Source organism: Sarcophilus harrisii, chromosome 4, assembly GCF_902635505.1.
Source record: "Sarcophilus harrisii chromosome 4, mSarHar1.11, whole genome shotgun sequence".
Lineage (NCBI taxonomy): Eukaryota > Metazoa > Chordata > Mammalia > Dasyuromorphia > Dasyuridae > Sarcophilus > Sarcophilus harrisii.
In genome coordinates, this window is record NC_045429.1 from 62316919 (window position 1) to 62335879 (window position 18961).

The window sequence follows — 18961 nt, forward strand, 5'->3', positions numbered from 1 at the left end:
GTGATACAAGATTATTATCCATTTCCCTTCAGTGTTGGTAACTACACCTTGCCACTGTTCTGCCATGTCTATGATAGATTTACACCGTTATTTGGTAATTGGACCACAGTACTTGTCTGCCTGTTTTGCATGGTACAGCTCAGTAGGATTCCAGTTTGTTAGACTTCTGTTATTTTGGAATCCTTTCACTTCCTGAGTTATTTTACTGAATTTTACCCATTTCCCAGCCCTCCATCCCCTCATCTTGCTTTTGATTTACTTCTGCCCTTCCATCATCTTCCTTGCTCTGCAGCTCTGTAGATGGATCACTAACAAATAGGCTGTTATGGTTATTTAAAGGTCTGTTTACCAGAATCCTATACTTTGTATGTCTTGAGTTACAGACATTTGTTTTGATTCTTAAATTGTGGACAATCTAAATTCATTTTTAATTCAGCAAGCATTTGGGAACTACTTATATGCAAGGAAGGCTCTGTGCTACTCTTTACTGTGTTGCAGATTTTGCAAGGCTTTTATCCAAGATGTGTAATTCCATTTTCATTTATGCAATAAATAAAAAGAACCTAGCATGTCTGTGCCTAGTTCAGATCCCTGTTGGTCATTAAATTTCTGATTTCATGAACTTTAATTTTATAACTAAATAGATTATGAATTAAATATAAAATTAAAGATATAAAATTAGATAAAAAGATATAAAGATATAAAATTAAAGAACATTAGGAACAACAAGCACCTTTGACACTTGAGAATCTCAAGTTATGAAAACCCACCAAATTCTTGTCATTCCATGGTAGAGAAGGGAATATCAGTATTTTGGGTCGTATGTGTAAACATCTTTTCAAAAAGTATTGAACTTTATGATCCAATGGTTTTTGATGGTAATTCTTCAGGGAACAAAAGAGACTCCTCTTGTTGCTTTCTGTATTTTAAGATTGTTTGATAGGGAAAGTTTCCCTCATGTTGGTATCTGCCTTAGGGATAAAAACTTTCTCTAGTTAGCATTAACTAGAAGTAACGTTCTGTAAAGCATATTTTGGATCTCAGTCTGTAGCTTTCCGAAAGAGTTTCATTCACTTTACATTTTCAGCTACACAACATTTATCATTACTAGTTTGGGCTATTGTAGATATGATATCCATTTGGTCATTAGGATGTTTGACACTAGCATCCTGGGAAATAGCTACTTGCTGCCATTACTACATATGGAAAGCTTATGAAAAAGCGTTTCTAGAACTCTCTTCCACAAGGTTGCATTTGAGCAAGATCTATGGGAGAACCATGTTACTTTTCCTATTGACAGCCATTACATGTATAATGTCTAGTAACATGACTTTTCGTTTGGGGAATACCATTCATCTGAATTGCTATTCTCAATAACCTATGCCAAAGGGGAAGTTCAGTTGTTCAGCCTTGTTTTATTGAACTGTCTAATGATAGAGGATCAGTGGCTAATCCTTACAGGAAAAACCTGTGAGGAATCTCGCCATGTGCAGCATTGCAGCCCCACTGCCATCAGTCAAAAGGGCACGAGCTCAAGTTTTTAGAAATTTACAGTAACTCTTTAGATTTTAATCATATTTTGAACACAAATGGGAAGGAATTAAACTACACTAGAAAAATCTGGTTAATTACTTGAAGGAATCCCTTCACTTTTGAAAAACTAGAAGGGCAAGTTTAAATTGTTTAAAAGAAGTATAGAACGTTGGGAATTTATTAATTAATGAGATATGGCACTATGGATTTGTAACTTAAAACCTTGTTGGAAGTATCCTGTCACAGATACATTAAATTCTTGTGTGTGATTAAAGAAGATATCAATAGAAAGACTTACTTCCTTTTTAGACAGATCTTAAATTTGAGACTGCAGTGTGTTGAGTCAAAAAATGGCTTTTAGAAACCATTTATAAGAAATTTAACATTAGATATTCCTCTTCATAAGGGAAGGTTCCTATAAAGAGACCAGAACAAACTGTGTTTTGCTGTCAAGTACTAATATTTTAAAAATAGCAGAAACAACAATAAAAATCTAACCCCAAAATTCTTATATCTCTCCTGTGGCCCAAACAATTCCCAAGATGCTCACTGGCTTTGGTATGCCTTATTTAGAAGAAAGAGCAGAAGTGCCCAAGACTGAAGATTAAATTAATTTGTAATTTTTTTTTTTTTTACAAAATTTAATTTTAAATGCATTAGGTTGGGGGGAGAGATGTGAGATGTAATGACTCATTACTTAAAGGAATTCAGTGATGAATCCTGTTGTAGAGTGAATAATGACCTGCTATCTCTGTGGTAAATAGAGATTTTCATTGGATTGGTATAAAATGGAGTATACCCCCATATATCTGTGCCTTCTCATTTTAGATGATGTTGTACAAATGAACCATGAGGAAATTAATACCCTTCTTGCCTTTTCTTCCTTCTTTTGCATATTTTCTATAGCTCTTTATAACATATCATTTTGATGTAGAGATATGCTATCTTGTCTACATTAAGAACTTGTCTTAGACTAACCTATTAATTCAGTCATAGGCCTGGCACATAATAGATATAGCATAATAATAAATGTTTATTAATTGCTTGATTTTATGTGTAATTTCTACTTAAATGTGGGAAAGGCTAGTATTTGAACATCAAATTGAGCATTTGAGCTTCATATCACCATTTGATTCCAGATTAGTGAAAAGTTTCTAATTATCTGCAAGAGCAAACACAACCCTTAATGCTGTAAAAAGAGTAAATAAAATCTCTTTCAATTACATTGTCTTTCCTGTTGAATTTTTTCAAGAGTATGGGAATAGAAAGAAGGGAATAACAAGTTTTTTTTCTTTTTTCAATAGTTTTAAGGTATCCAGTCTAGTGGTTTATTCCAAAATCAAAATGAGCCTTTTCTGAATGTTGAAGCAAATTACTTTGTTCTTTTCCTTGCTATAACTCCCTTAGCTCTGGTTGGCATTATCTTTTATTAACTTTCTTCAGAAAAATTAAAAATACTTTGGAAAATGAAGAAATGAGTGGGACACCATTTTTTTTTACCTTAAAGTACTGATACATATAATGAAAATATTTCCTGGGTGCTGTCCTGAGGGAAATTTAGACAAAACCTAAATAATTTTAATATTTGAAGAACATCATGTTTAGTTTTAATCAAATTTCTCTTCCTATGGTGATATTAGCTAGAAAGCAATAATCCAAGAAAATAAGCTATAATCTGTTAGAGCTTACTCATTTGGTTGCTGAAATATTGGGATATATTTTAAAACTCAGATGTTATCATCAGAGTGGTAAGTATAGTAAGCCTCTATTCATTGATATGGTAAAGTATTAATTCTCATTATCATATTTTTGCTCTCAAGAATGACACTTGTTACCATAGTTAGTATATTACTAATCATTATGCAAATACTACTATCTCCAGAGTTCTTTTCTAATTCTGCCTAGCTGCTAGTACCTAGAAAAGCTAAGGTTGCTTTTCATCCACTTTTTATCTGAGGCAGCTCCGTAGTACAACAGAGTATTAGACCTAGAATCAGTAAGAGTTGGCTTCAGATTCTACCTCTGACACATTATAATGAGCCATGTGACCCTGGGAAACTCAATTAACCTCTTATTATGCCCTAAATAAAAAAAAAAAAAAAAATTATCATAGCCACTTTTATCTTACATGCAATTAGGCCTGGAAGAATTGAGTCAGGAAAAACCTTGAAGCTCTGACCATCTTCACATACCATTGTGATACAGTGAAGGATAGAAAAGAAAAACAATATCCAAGTACCTGACACCGACATCCTTGTCCAAAACTACCCTGGAATAGAACTATGCTATCCCGCCTCCTGCCTAAAAATGCAAGTTATAGCCCCTATCTGTCCAAGAATGGTGGTCCTCCCTTGTCTGATAGGGCCTGAGCCACAATCTCCAAGTTGTAAATACCAAGTTAACTCCTTTTGTTGTGCCACAGTTCTCTTTTATTGTCCTGACTCAATTTCCCTAAATTGTTCTGCCTCAGTTCCTAATTGTTCTGTTCAATCCTGCAACACCACCCCTCCCTCCTAATCACATGATCCAGATAAGGAGAAAGATCTTCTATTTTAGACATCATGACCCCAGACCTTCCCTACTTATCAGAATCCTCTCCCCATCCCAGAATGTCTGTGCCTTCTGCCCACCCTGTCAGAACTGCATCAATAGTCCTGTTCCAGCTCTCAGCGCTCTGACTCCGCCCCTGCCTCCATAGCTGAGCCACGTGTGTGTGTGTGTGTGTGTGTGTGTGCGCGCGCACGCATATATGTCAATGAGAACCCATGTCAGGGTTGGATTCTTGGAGACGAGACAATAGTCTCATTCAGCCCTGGGACCAAACCGTGGATCCATTTGGTCCCAGGAAATCTCTCCCTTTCAAATAAAATGTTAAAAACTCTCTAATCTCTATCTTGCCTCAGTTTCTCTGGCATTACACTTTCTTCCTGCTCTCTCTCTCTCTCTCTCTCTCTCTCTCTCTCTCTGAAGTAAAGATAACAATAGCTGTAAAATGTTAGACTAACTGCTTTCTTGGCTTCTGTATCCTGCTTGCAAATCCTAGTTAGCTAAAACCCTATACCCTGCCTCAGTTCTTAGGGGCTGAATGTTTTGGACATGAGTCCTGTTTGGTTGGCTAGTCTAAAACTCTCCCCATTAAAGATTAAGAACCAATCTCTGTCTTACCTCAGTTTCTCTGGTATTAACACCTTCAGCCTAGACTTCCTCCTCTATAAAAGGAGGATAATAGAAGCTTCTGTTTGGTAGGATTGTGACAAGGATTCAGTGAGATACTATATGTAAAACACTTTGTAAATTTTCAGGTACTGCATAAATGCTGTCCTTCTCCTCTTCCTCTTTCTCCTTTATATTCTCTTCTCCATTCTAATGTAAATTCCTTGAGGTCCTGACTGTTTCTGCTTTTTTTGCATATCTAATGCTTAGCACATAGTACTTAATAAATGTTTATGATTGATTAGAGAGGTGATATTATTTGGGGGAGATTTTTTTGAGTTAGGTGAAATGAATTCCAAATGATTCCCTTTTATTACTTCCTCTTCTACTGTAGATTGGAATCCCTTCATATCTCTGCATTGTGATTCTTATTCATTGCTTGTATACTCCTCCCTGAAGAACCACACAACATGCTCTGGATTGTATCCTCCTTCCTTTAATGTTTTCAGGACTACCATTGTAACTGCCAGCTGAGCATCTGATTTTTTTTTTCTCCTCACTGAATTACTGGTCTATCTCTTTTACCTTTAAAACACAGGAAGCTTGGCTTAGCTTGATATTCTACTTTGGATTTTATTATCCCTTATTCAGAGTGACATTTATTTGATGACACACTTTATTAAATATTTGTTAATATAAACCAGTAGAGAGTAGTTTATTGAAGTATTATTTCTATCAAGGAGAGAAGGCACCTCATATAGACTAGGTTGGAACATGAAAAGTTAATCTCTTTAGATTTTTTTTTCCAGTTAATCATGGTATACAGTGATAATGCAACTTGAGAGACAAAGACAGAAAAACTAGAGACAGAGACAGACAGTCAGTATAAATAGAGGGAACAAGCATTTGTTAGTGTTCATTATGTATCAGACACTGTGTTAAATATTCAACATACACATACTATATAGCTAAGGTAGCTAGGTGGTATAGTGGATAGAGTGACAGATCTGGACTCAGAAGTGATGAGTTTTAGATTTGGGGGTTCCTTTCTGTCAGGGAAGCAAATGGAAAGGTTTAGATTTAGGGAACCAAAATGAGTTTAGGATTCCTGGTGGTCAGAGAGTTAAATGATAAAGTCTAGTGGCAAGTTTGGGGTTCAGGGAACTAAATGGAGAGGTTTGGCTCCCCTATACCTCCTTGGGTTTCAGCACACGGGTAGGGAGTTTTGGGGAACCCCCTTCTGGCGGCTCAGGGATTCTCTGTAAAGACATTTACAGACCCAAAAAGACTAGACTGATAAAAGAGGTTTATTATTGGCATTGGGAAGTCAGCCTTTGCTATGCAAGAATAGAAAGGCTGAATTCCTCAGTGGAGGAGTTGTGGCAGAGAGGTGAAGTTTAGAGAAATCCAGACAGAGAGGCCAAAAGTCTCGTTAGGGAAATAGGTGAGGGAGACAGAGAGAGGGTTGCGCTGGAAGAGAATGTTATTCCAGAAGGCAGAGGTTTCATTGGCATAACTAGCATGGCATAGCATGGCGTGGCATGTCAGGTCTTCTGTAAGGAGTTGTTCCAAGTTGGCTCTTTTTATTTGCAAGCTGGGTTTCAGCTTGGGCTGGAATTTGAAGAGAATTGAATGAGTCTCTTTAGTTCAATAGGGATGGAACTCAGGACTGAACCAACCCCACCTAGATAAACTACTTTATCCTATTCCCTGGGGCAGGGTCTCACTAAGGCAGAGTTGAAGGAGATTTTCTCCTTCAAGGAGCTTTAGAGACTTTTGGGGTCCCTTCTTCAGAAGTGTTCACTTCTAGGCTCCAGTATTTATCTGGACCAAATCACTTAACCTCTGTTTGCCTCAGTCCCTTCTGTAAAACAGGCACCATAATAGCACCTGTTTCCCTGGGTGGTTGGGAAGATCAAATGAAATTGTAAAACCCTTAGCACAGTCCCTGTGCTATGTAGATGTTAGTGGTCATCGTTGTGTCATCATTATTATTATTAAATAAAAATAAGCAAGACAGTTTATGCCCTCAAAGAACTTACATTTTAAGTGGGAAAAATCTACTAACACAAAATAGAGTGGTGCCAAATGGGGCAGGGAGCATTCTGTGCAGAAGGCCTGTTGTAGGGATGGCCAGGAAGTGTTGGAGGGCTTGGATCCTGGCTAGATCAAGCAAAGGCTCAGTCATGGGAGCCAGGGATTCGGGGTAGAGCTCAAGATTTCATGGTGGGAGGGAGATGAGGATGTGGCCAGAGAGCGGATGACATGATATGGAGATAGAAAACATAAAAAAATAAAAATTTAAAAGAAACAACACAAGAAAGAACCTAAAAAGCAGGACTCCAGTTTTTTATTTCTCCTAGTTTCTTAACTCTGTTTTCCTCAGTAAAGCGGGGATAATAATAGCACCTGCTTTCCAGGATTCTTGTGAGGATCAAATGAAATAATAATTGGGCAGCAATCTCTATGGACATAATGGCCTAGAGGATATATAGTGTATAAAGGAGGAATGTCCGTCAGCTGATGGGTACTGAGATAGTGGGAAAAGGACTATTTAAGAGCCTACTGTCTTTCATTCCTTTTATTTATTTATTTCTCTTTTTTTTTGGGGGGGGGGAGAAGCAGTTAGGGTTAAGTGACTTGCCCAGGTCATACAGTTAGTAAGTGTCTGAAGCTGTATTTGAACTCAGTTCCTTCTGACTCCAGGGCCAGTGCTCTGTTCATTGCACCACCTAGCTGCCCCTCCCCCTCATTCCTTATATTTACTTGAAGAACAAAGCTCTATGGGCATAATGGAGTATAGGATATACAGTATATAGAAATGGGATATGGATACCCCAAACAATTTTCAAGATATCTCAGAGCTGCATTTTAGATAAGGAGGTACTCTGTGATGCCCACATTTAATCAATATGTATTTAATGTTGCCTCTAGTGATATCTTTGAAATGGAATGTGTTACAGAAATGCGGGCTCAAGATAGTGTAAAATTCTTCTAACTCCCTCTGCGTCCTGCCATGAATAAGGAGGTGCTAAGAAGCATGTAAGATCAGATGGCTGCTTAAACTTAATTTTCCATGACCATTATTATTATTAGCTCCATTCTCTGATTAGAGGATTAGATACTTGTTCTGGTTGTTTTATGAAGTCCTGCCCAATATTAAGAGCAATGGAATTTTTATTTATTTAAATTTAATAATTCTGTACATTGAAATGGAGTTTGGGAAGGGGAAGGAATACAGAAGAATTCATCACAGGAAGAAGAGTAGCAGAAGGGTTACTAGATGCCCTTCATGTCTGCCACTTCCTTCTTCTCCCTCACCTTCTCTGCCTTCTCTTTTTTTTTTTTTTTTAAATTCTTTCAAACATAGATCTTAAGGTTAGTAAATTCTACCTGTATTTAGAATTTAAATAACAAAAAGTTTTACGTATGGTTCCCAGTCTCCATGATTTTGATTTTTTATTTCATTCTTCATTCTTTCTCTTTATTAAGTTAGCCTTTGAAGAACATTTTCTTCTGATGTATATCCTTTATCTGAACTTTAATATATATTCATAGCTTTTGAAATGAAAATTATTTGTGTTGTCCTAAAGAAGCATTTTCAACACTAAATCACACAAACATATTTTCTCTAGATATTAAAACATATAAACATATTTTTCTATAAATATGTTTTCTATAATTAACTGAGGAGTGAGGTTTAAGTCTGATTGGTTTACTTTCACAACCATTTTCCTAGTGCTTTATGTGAAGATTGCAAGGTGTTGGGTCATTTCTAAATCTCATAACTCTGTTTTGCCTATTTTTAAAATTTTCTCAGTTTCTTAGGAAGGTTTTCCTGAAGTACAAGGATCACTCATCTCCACATCTTCAGAAGAACACCCTAAAAAGAAAAACAAAAACCTAGAATTATAAATTAGCCTTAAAATATCAAAGTCTTATTTCCAAGATTTTTTCTTTATCCAAAGCCTGTGCCTGGGTAAATTTTTGGAGGATGAACTTTACTGATTTTCATCTTTCAGAGGACAAGCAGGTTAATTTGTTAGACCCTTTTGTTATTGCTTCTTTGAATGGGATTTTTGTGTGTATGCAATCAGTTGTAGCTTATGCCAGAGAGCACAAGTGTGTTTTCCCATTTCGAGAATGGCTTTAGAAACTTTGCAACACTAATTATTCAGGAAAAATACATTGTCATTATAATTGTTATCAATATAGACAAAAATTACATATTTTCCTTTGGAAATATGTTACAGACATCCAAGGAAGACCTTCTGCAGGCTGACTTCGAAGGTGCTTTAAAGTTTTTCAGAGTCCAGCTTCCAAAGAGATACAGGGCAGAAGAGAATGCCCGGAGATTAATGGAACAAGCATGTAACATTAAGGTAAGATGTCTCAGTTTCATTTCTTGACTTTCACATGTAGTATCTATCTGTTTACTGAATAAAGGTACAATTTGAAGAATGACAAGTAAATATGAAAAGAGATATTAAATTGTTCCTTTGTGAGTTGCTGGGTTTTGGCTAGATTGGTGAAGAAAAACATGTTGTGTTTTGCCTTGGTTTTCTGGTGATCTGCTTTGTCATAATAGGATTTTTTTTTAGAGTGAAGGATATATGTCATAAAAGTATATCATTTATGTTCTTTAAGAGATTTATGAATATATGAGAGAATATATTTATGAATATATATGTAGCAAAAGAGGTTTCTGTCAGGTTGGTGGCTATGTAGTAGCTTTTAGTGAGGGACAGCAGGTCCAGTTAGGGATAAGTAAGTAATCAAAGACTTGCCCAATTGGTTAGGGCCTTGAGTAGGCTGCAGTGATGGTGGTTTCCATAGCAGCAAACTTAATATTCACATTCACCATCTGGCTTCATGGTGGTTAGGGCAAAAAAAAAAAAAAAAAAAAAAAAAAAAGCATACCTATGCAGTTCTTAAACCTCTGTGAATATCTAAAAAGGTTTGAGCAACTAATCATCTGACCTCTGCCTCCATCCATCTCATATGCATTGACTGGGGAAAGGTGATTATGTTTAAAAACAAGCACACTAATATTTTAAACCTGTGGGTGTCACATCTTTATCTCTCTAGATATTTGGAGTGTTAAGTGACATTGAGGATGAGAAAGAATTTCTTCAGACAGTGATGCTCAAGCCTTGAACATTAAAAATGATAAAACCTCAAGCTCTTACCCAGCCATATCTGTCTCTACATAAGATGTACCTAAATTTACACTGGATAGCTACATTAGATAGAGGTCTCCATTTATTTGTTATACATAACATGAGATTTGTTCTTATAATGGATCACAGAATGTTAATCTTAAAGGGATATTATTGATCATTTAACTCTCATTTTACCATCCAACTTTACATAGGCTTGGTGAGGTTGTACAAATGTGTATATGTACGCATCTGGGTGAGGTGGGTAACACACATGAATGGATGGATGGATGGATCCACACTCCTAAAAGATGTCGTAGAAATCTTAGAAAGTTAGAATTGTGGTAAATATACAATGTAATATTTTGATTGTTGTCTTTTATTGGCAGTTATTTAATTTCCTCTCAAAGAAATATCTGTTTCTTACAACTATTTTATTACCCATTTCAGTTGACTACTTTTTTTTTAAGCCTTAGTAATACTGATTGCAAACCATTATCATCATCTTAGCTTTGAAGTTCTAGTTCAGATCCTGTCACTCTTTTAAAGGTTAAAGGTCGTCTTATAAGTCTTTTGCCATTCTCTGGGTTTCACTGTAACACCTGTGTTATCTGTCACTTCTCTATTCATTCATTCTACAGAACAGACCCAGTTGTCTTTTTTGCTTATATTTTCTGGGTAACATCTGTACTATTCTATGAACACAAATTATCATTATCAAAATATTGTTATCTTATGCTTCTCAGTTGCTTTTTGGGTTATCTATAGTTTCAGTTTTATGGGGGTAATTAAGAATATCATATGGGACAAATTAAAGCATTTATCTCAAAAATGAAATGGTGGAAAATAAAGGACTATTGTTAAGAATTTTTAAGGCATATTTTTAAAGGAAATTATTTTCTCCAAACTATAGAGGATTAAAGAGACTAAAAAAACCAGGAATGTACATCCAAGACTGCTAAGAGCTACAGGGCTGCTTTTTTCACAGAACTGATGAATCTTTATAGGGAGCAAAGGTAGCTAGTGATTGCCAAATGAGGAAAATGGGATTCACAAGAAGTAGAAATAGCAGATGTTGTTGAACAGATCTAAAATGTGGTTTGAAAAGAAAATGCCCAGGGTAGAAGTGTTATATGAAAGCCAAATAATTTATTTAATTATAACCAATCATACATATGATTTTTGTGGTTATATTTTCTCCCAAAGTATTTCCAGAGGTTGTTTCTTTTCACATGTAATATCCACAAAAGTTGGTCAGATTACATGTAATCTCCAGAAAGTTGGGGAAACTGAGGGATGGAAAATATGTGTCCTATCATCATGCGGATTGGAGCAGAGTCTGGAAGCTCTTTCTCCTGAAATTTTCCTTGATTATATGAGATCTGGTTATTGCAACTTAGTGAAGACTTGCATAGACTACTTCAAAGCATAGCATAGCATTTAATAATGGAAGCATGTTTGTAGGTAAGAATGAGAGTAAGAAATCACCAGTACAGGGTTCTGTGCCAATTATTTTAAAGAGATGATGTTTGCTTTATAAAAAAGGGATGTAAACAAGATAGGCAGCATGGTGTAGTGGAAAGATCCATGGTCAAGAACCAGAAGACTTGAGTTAGAGTTCTGGCTCAGATAATTGTCTTCTTATTTTGGTTAAGGCTCTTTTGAGCCTCAATTTCTTCATCACGAATTGTACCTACAGGATTTTTGTGAGAATGAAGTGAGTTAATATATGAAAAGAGCACATTATGTAACTTAAAGTGATATAGAACTATCAGCTATTGTTGTTAGAAATCTCAAAAAAAGATGATGTCCTGTGCACAAGTAGCCAAATATTTTGATTGCCAAGTTCCTTATTAACAGCCTATTTAAGATTCATTTCAGGATTTCCATAAAAGATCATCTAAGAGGTCACCTGACTTGACTCCCTCATATTCAAGATTGTAAAACTACTTGCTCAAAAAGTTAATTTTTTATTAAAATGATTTCTTCTGTCATAATAAAAATCAGAAGGAATTTGGGTTCACATGTTGCCTCTAATGCGTCTGTTTTTTTTAACTGTATGCAAGTCCCTAACCTCTCAGAGCTCAAGGCAGCTCCCTAAAAGTTACAAAAAAGGTGTTGGCTAAAACCGTAGAAGCCCTTTACTCATCCAGGACTTATCTGTATTAATGAAATCAGTGTCCTCTCTCTTTTATAATTACTGTCCATTTCTTAAAGCTGTCCTAATAAATAGGACAACCTCATACTTGTCAGGATTCCAAAGTTACTGTTTATAACAAAAGCCCTTTTTTCTGTGAGTGTCTATGTGAATGCAAATAAGCCCATCTTTAATTGTTGATTAGCTCGATTGTCTCACTGTAGGCATGTTTATTTTTATTCAGTATTATGCTGTTCTGTGCTTTTCCCTCAGATATTATGGACTAGTCATATGAATGACAGATTATTTTAATGTCCCTTTTAAATTTAATGGTAGTTCTATATTTGATGTTATATGGAAATTTGAAAAGATAACTTAAAGGAAACATTTAATAATTAGAAAGTATCATCCAGTGTTTAGATTCTTTTTTTATATTTAAGCAAAGTCCCATATAGTCATTCTCCAAAATAGGAATTTGAAATTTAAAGAGTAAATATTACAGAGGATTTATTTCTCTCAGGTAGATGCCACATGAGTGATAACAGCAATTAAACATTGATAAAATATACAACTCAGCATAATTTTTCAGTAATTTTTACAACCTAGGAACTTGTCAAATATAAACCTAATATATTTTCCTCTGGTAAACTTATTTCTGAGCAAATTAAGTCTTGAAAAATTTGTAATTAGTGTATGAAAACAAAATATTTCCACCTAAAGTTTTCATATTTGAAAGATTGTTTAGTGATAACAGAAGGCATTTATAAAGAGGCAGAGGAGAATTCTAATTTTATCAGGACTTTATAAGGTAGAATATGTAATCAAAGGAAGGAAAGAAAAACCATTGAATAAACATTTGTAGCTATGAAGAGAAGGCAGCACACCGGCCTTTTGTGCTCCAAGGAATAAAAGAGAGTGGCTCCACAGGTGTCACTAGGAGGAAAAAATGCACAGTACTGGTCAGAAGAAGAAGAGAAGCAATGGGGGTAGGGGACTTCACATTGAGAGGGTAGAGAAATAGCCATTTATTGATCTGACATGAGCAAAAGAGATCTACTGCCGACCTGGAGTTTCTATAAAGATAAAAGGTTTCCCAAGGCTCGCCAGAACACAGACTAATATTCCTCATGCTTTATGCAGGGACAAATGGGCAGGAACCTAGGAAACATTGTTAGGAAGTTCTTGGCAAGAGATTGAAGGTCTCATGAACCTAGGCATTGTTTCATTACTGCTGTTGAATAAAAGATGGTGCTTTAGAAGAGATCCAATTTGAGGAGTGAATAACCAATTTGTAGGATCCTGGATCTAAAACTGAAAAAGATTTCAACAAAAAAACAACAACAAAACTCTCCTGCTCTTAAACCCTCAGATTTTACAAATGAGGAAAGAGATCTAGGGAGCTTAAAATTTACTCAAATTCACATAGGTAATAAGCAGCAGTGATGGAACTAGAACCTAAATCCCCTGATTCTGGAACCAATATTTTTTCCTCTAGTTCACATAATCTTGGGAAGAAGATGATATCTGAGAGGAACATCTAGATTGTTGACACCATTACTTTAAACATACTAACAATAGACTCTTCACCTGAATTGGGGTGAAATTGATGAAGGGGCTTATAAACAAATTATTATTACCTTATCACTTTGCAAAAACTACTTTCTCTTGGGATAGATTCCACAAGAGTGATAACAACAATTAAAAATGATGATAAAAGAAGATACGAAGTTAAAATTGTTGAACAGTAGTCTTAAATTATCTAAGGAAGACTCTAAGTTGGTGAAGGAGATAGTGGAAATGAAGAGGGAGCAAGGTGGGAAAAGGCATCATAGTAACACACTTGCTTCATTCTTATTCCTTGCCCTGCTCTGAAGATGTATTCATAAGGGAGCATCTTACCAAGAAAAATCCCAAATTTTCTTGTTACTGCATGGTTTTTCTCATTGTCCATATGATAGTTTTTTCTCATTTGGACCTGTATTGATTGCGTGTTGATTGATGTTGTATTGTATATTGTATTGATACAGGAAAATACTATTGTGAAAATTCTTTTGTCAATTGAAATTGGGAACTTTTGAGACTTTACCACTATTTGTATTAATGTTATTCACCCATGGCCATAGAAGAACTATTTATTTATTTGACCCAGGCCTTCTTGACTTCAAGACCTTCTTTCTACTCTACCCCACTGTTTTTTACACTACAATTACTAGATAAGAATCCTTTTTCAAGTTGGATAAGTACAGTTTTATTTTGCTTCTATACAAATCATGTTTTTACTAAAAATCATCTGGAAATGTAATAATTCCTCCTAATGAGACTCTTTGTGTCTATATCTGTAAACATGACAGTGTATTTATTTGCCAATGACTTTCACACTGTAGATAAAATAGAAAATGGAGAACAATTTGACTAAAAGCAATTTATTTTAAATTTTCTTTTGCTGGCTTCCATTTATTGTTGGTTATCATTAATGTATAGAAACAAGAATGCATTCTTCCAAATAAGCTTCCTTGGAATTAGCAATGAAGTTACACAAAGGCTTTTTTTTTTTTTTAAATTCATGGCTCTTAAATTGTTCCTTGCTTTTCAAAACTTAAAAGATTGTGTTTTTGATGACATCTTGTGTTATTTTCTCATAAATAAAAATTGTTGCTATTTAAGGTTTCAACTGAATTTAAGAACCTTTAAAGTTTCATAAACTCTGGAATGGAAGTGTTTATGGGAAAACATGAAAGTTCCACTGTCATCCAAAAAAGTTAGTAAAGAGCTCATTTGTGGGTGTAAACATTTAGACATTTGTATTGCTTCCTTCTTCTAAGCTTTAACCAGCATTTATTAATTCTCAGGATTTTCTGAGAACCATGGCTTCTTTTTGAGTACAGAGATCAAAAAATTTCTTCCTTTCCTTTTGAGAAAAGTGAAAACTCCATTACATAGATGAATTGGATAAGCACTAAGCTTTTCCAGACTTCACCAATCATACCAACCCCTTCCCTGTGTATGCACTTCCATTTTGTTAGACTTTCCTAATCAACTCTAAATCTCCTATTATTCTCAGGGTCTCTTTATACCTACTCTATCCTTTTTAAATGATTTAGTTTATTTTATTAGGAATGTTTTCTTATTTATCTAAAATAGAAATCATTTATTGATCATTTATTCCTGACATATTTCTCACACAGGAAAGTTTTGTTTTTTAAAAATCTCATACTAAAACTTATAATTAGCTTCCTTGTAACACTATAGACTCGTTTATGGACCATTTTTACTTACTCTCAAGTGTTTCTCTTCAAATCATTGTTGCTTCCTTTACCAGCCACTGTTCTCCTAGACATAGCCTAACTTGCCACCCCTGTGAGGCATGCTACCCAGACTAGCCTCTTAGACTGTGAATCTTTAGCGTCACTCTGCCATGGAAATTAATTTTTTATTCCCAGAGCTAATTTCCCTAACAATATAGGGATGCCTTTGGGGACTGTTTTTTTCTGCCAGTCTCGGATCATTTTTTGTTCCATATGAAAAATCACATTCAGCTTGATAAAGTGGTGCTCCACTATATATGAACACAAACTACCATATAGAAATTAAGGAGAAGAATTAGTATTAGTATAAAAATTGATCCCACAAGAGAAGTCCTTTATATTTGTGAGGAAAAAATATCAAAGTCACAGGTACAGAGATACTATTTAATTTAGTTATTGCTGTTTTTGGATTAATTCAGTTCTTGGACTCTTTTAGCTCTCAGATTTTCCAAACTTTAAAATAAAAACAACAAAAATTAATAAACCTTATTAATATTTATATATGTATATAAATATTTATATTTATATATAATAACCTAAAAAATATAAACCTATATTTATTTAGATTCTTCTTCAGTCAGTCAATTGACAGACATTTCTTTAACATTTACTACATACTAGACACTACAGGAAACTCTGGAGCTATAAAGAAAGACATCCTCAAAGAAAAGAGACAAACAAACAAAACTAGACCCAGCCCTCAGCTATTATCCACTCTAATAATGGAGACAACATGTAAATAACTAGGTCCCTACAAATATGTTGACATAGATGGGAGGTGATCTCAAAGAGGAAGCATTAGTCCATGGCCTTCAGTGAAGGCCTCCTTTGAACTGATCTTGAAGAAAGCTATGGAAACCAAAAAGTGGCCGTGAGGGACTGGGGCAAAGTATTCCAGAAGTGAAGACTAGCCACTGGCAAGGTACAAAGACAGATGGGAGGTAAAATTTCATGTTCTGAGGCTTACTATAAGCTAAGTAGGAAGTAGAGAAAAATATCAGAAATCTGGAAAAATAGGACACAGGTTATAAAGAACTTTAAATGCCTAACAAGAGTTTTTATTTGATCTTGTATGTAATATGGAACCATTGGAGTTCATTGAACAAGATGGATGACATTGTGATTGTTAAGATTCCTATAAGGTACAAAGACAGTGGAATTGAAAGAGACGATAATTATCTAATTTAGCATGGTTCAGTATGATAGATCTGATCCTACAAGGATCAGTTATGGGCCAGAACTTGAAACAAGGTATTAAGTGGAATTGAGAAGACAGTGTTTAAATCTATTTTAGAATTGACTTAATCCTACAACAAATAATGGTTTTCCAGTGATATAATGATTGGTGTGTACTCAGTGTACAACATATAAGCAAGAAGCTCTCAGGGCCAGACACAGAAGCCCATTCTCAGAGGTGGAGACAGATTCATTCTATATTCCACCTTTGTGCTGGCTGGAGACATTTGGAGGGAGCTAGGGGCTGAAGCTCAAGACTTTGAAGGACACAATAAAGAATTTGGATTTTAACTCCTGGTTGCATTTGGGGTGATTACACTGAACTGAAATGAAGGCTGCTTCCAGAAGCCCCCCAAGAGACCTGCTCCCAGAGAACTTTATATTTTAGAAAAGAACATTACATGTGATAACTTTACTTAAAAAAAAATCAGCTTAGTAGATAAGATGCATGAAATTAGTGAGACTGAGGTGTCAAGGATGACCCCAAGGCTTTGGATTGGAGTGTCTGGGAGGATGGTGATGCCCTAGTGTTAAATGATTTCAAGGTGGGGAATATCATAATATATATTTTGGATATTTTGAGTTTGAGATACTTATCAGATATGTGGCCTAAGATGTTCAGAAGGCAGTTGATGATGCAGATCTGTAACTTACAAGAAAGATTGGAGATATATTCACCTGGGAATTATCTTTGTACAAATAATAATTGAACCAGTTAGAGTTATAAAATCGCCAAATTGACATAATATGAAGGATAAAAAAAAAGGGGTTCTGAACATTTGGTGTTCTGAGTTAATGGCCATTTAGTAACTGAAGTAGAGTATAGGAGTGATTCATGAAAATGGAGTAGATTGAGGCAGTAGATGTGAATGTTTTTGAGGGAGTATCAATGGATATGTTTACGTATGAAGATAGGAATAGGAAGAAAGATGGTGAATCAAGCACTGGACTCACTGGGGAAGGAAGAAGAATGTCCTGGGGGTTGGTAGATAACAGTTAACAGGATTTCCCTTGGATGATGAACATGAACAGTATACGCCCCCATGGACAAGAGGATGCTGAGGGATGATGTTACAGAAAAAATATGGAGATGACAAGAGAAACAGCAAGTATTCCAACTGCCTCATCTCTACCAGTGAGTTCAGGGCTAGGAGTAGCTCGGTGGAGAGAGTGATCAGGAGTGAGCCAAGTCTTAGTGAGACAGAAGATGGAGAAAGTAAAATGTTTAAGTTGAAAGAAAGTTACCTGTTGAATAGCTGTTCCAGAAAGCACAGGGGAAGGGGTAGGTAGATAGGGAATGAAACATTTGGAGTGTGCAGTTCAGGGAGATAAGAATGAAGGTGCAGGAAGTTGGGGACATGGAACAAGGTTTGTACTTCTGTGACCCATTGTTCTCCATTGAATAGGGAAAAGATAAGGAAACAGGAGTGTGCTAACCATTGAGGAATGAATCCAAAGGACTGTTCAGGGTCTTTTGTGGAGGTCTAGTTCAGTAACCAATTTTGTCCAGTGAGAATCAGAAGGCCCATCTCACAGCAGGAAGGATCAGCCAAAGGGATGGCCTGCAGAAGTTCTGTTCAGAGCTGGGAACTTGCTGTTGAGAGTGGATCAGGTCTGAGAAAAACCTCCAGAGAACTGGAGAACTGGAGCAAAAGGCCAGAGGTGAATGGACTAGAATAACTTAGATCAAGCCTGACACAGGAGTCAGAATTTGGAAAGTGGTTGGCTTGGATCAGGATTGATGCACTAAGCATAGAAAGGTAAGAATATTCAGGAGGAATAAGTGATCTGTGGTGTCAAATACTGTAGAGACATTAAGGAGGGATCCAGATTGAGAAAAGGCATCTGGATTGGGCAGTTAAGCTATCATTGCCAATGTTGGAGAGGCCAATTTCAATTCCAGTTTCAATGGAAAGAATCTGTAGACATGATAGAGTTCGATAGTGGTCAGGGAACCAGGGGATAGATTGTGTTGAAATTTCATCTTGTTTTGGTCCCCTAATCACTGCAGTTTATAATTAGCCAGTATAAAGTAGCGATAGCAGGAAGGAAGATTGTAAAGGGGAGCCTATATGACTTCTAGGATCAGTCCAAAGATCAAAGGATTGTAGTTTGCACACTGTATCATATATTAACCAAAAATAATATCCTAGAAATATATGGTAAATCAGGAAAAACAATCTAGGCTTTACCATTAGGACCCTTTGGCCTTATGAGTTGTAAATCTTGGACAAGTTCCAGACATCCACAGGAAGATCAGCAAAACTCCAAATAACTTATAGATGATATAAATATGTTAATGAACCAATCCCAAGATGGCACAGATAAGAGTGGGTCTGTTCTCCAAAAACCCTATAAAAATAAAACCTCAAACTCCTGCCTTCCCCCCCCAACCCCAGTCTTCTTCCATTTCTCTTGGTTCCATGTTACCAAGTGCT

The 18961-nt window shown here is 35.7% G+C and overlaps 1 protein-coding gene across 6 annotated transcripts in view; it reads left to right on the forward strand.

Moving 5' to 3' along the window:
- Nucleotides 1–18961, forward strand: part of RABGAP1L (RAB GTPase activating protein 1 like) — a 697071-nt gene that overhangs the window by 521938 nt on the left and 156172 nt on the right. For all 6 annotated transcript variants that reach the window (XM_031968366.1, XM_031968367.1, XM_031968368.1 and 3 more), the window contains one exon: nt 8940–9068. In XM_031968366.1, the coding sequence (XP_031824226.1) occupies nt 8940–9068 (129 nt within the window). The remainder of the gene's footprint in view (nt 1–8939; nt 9069–18961) is intronic.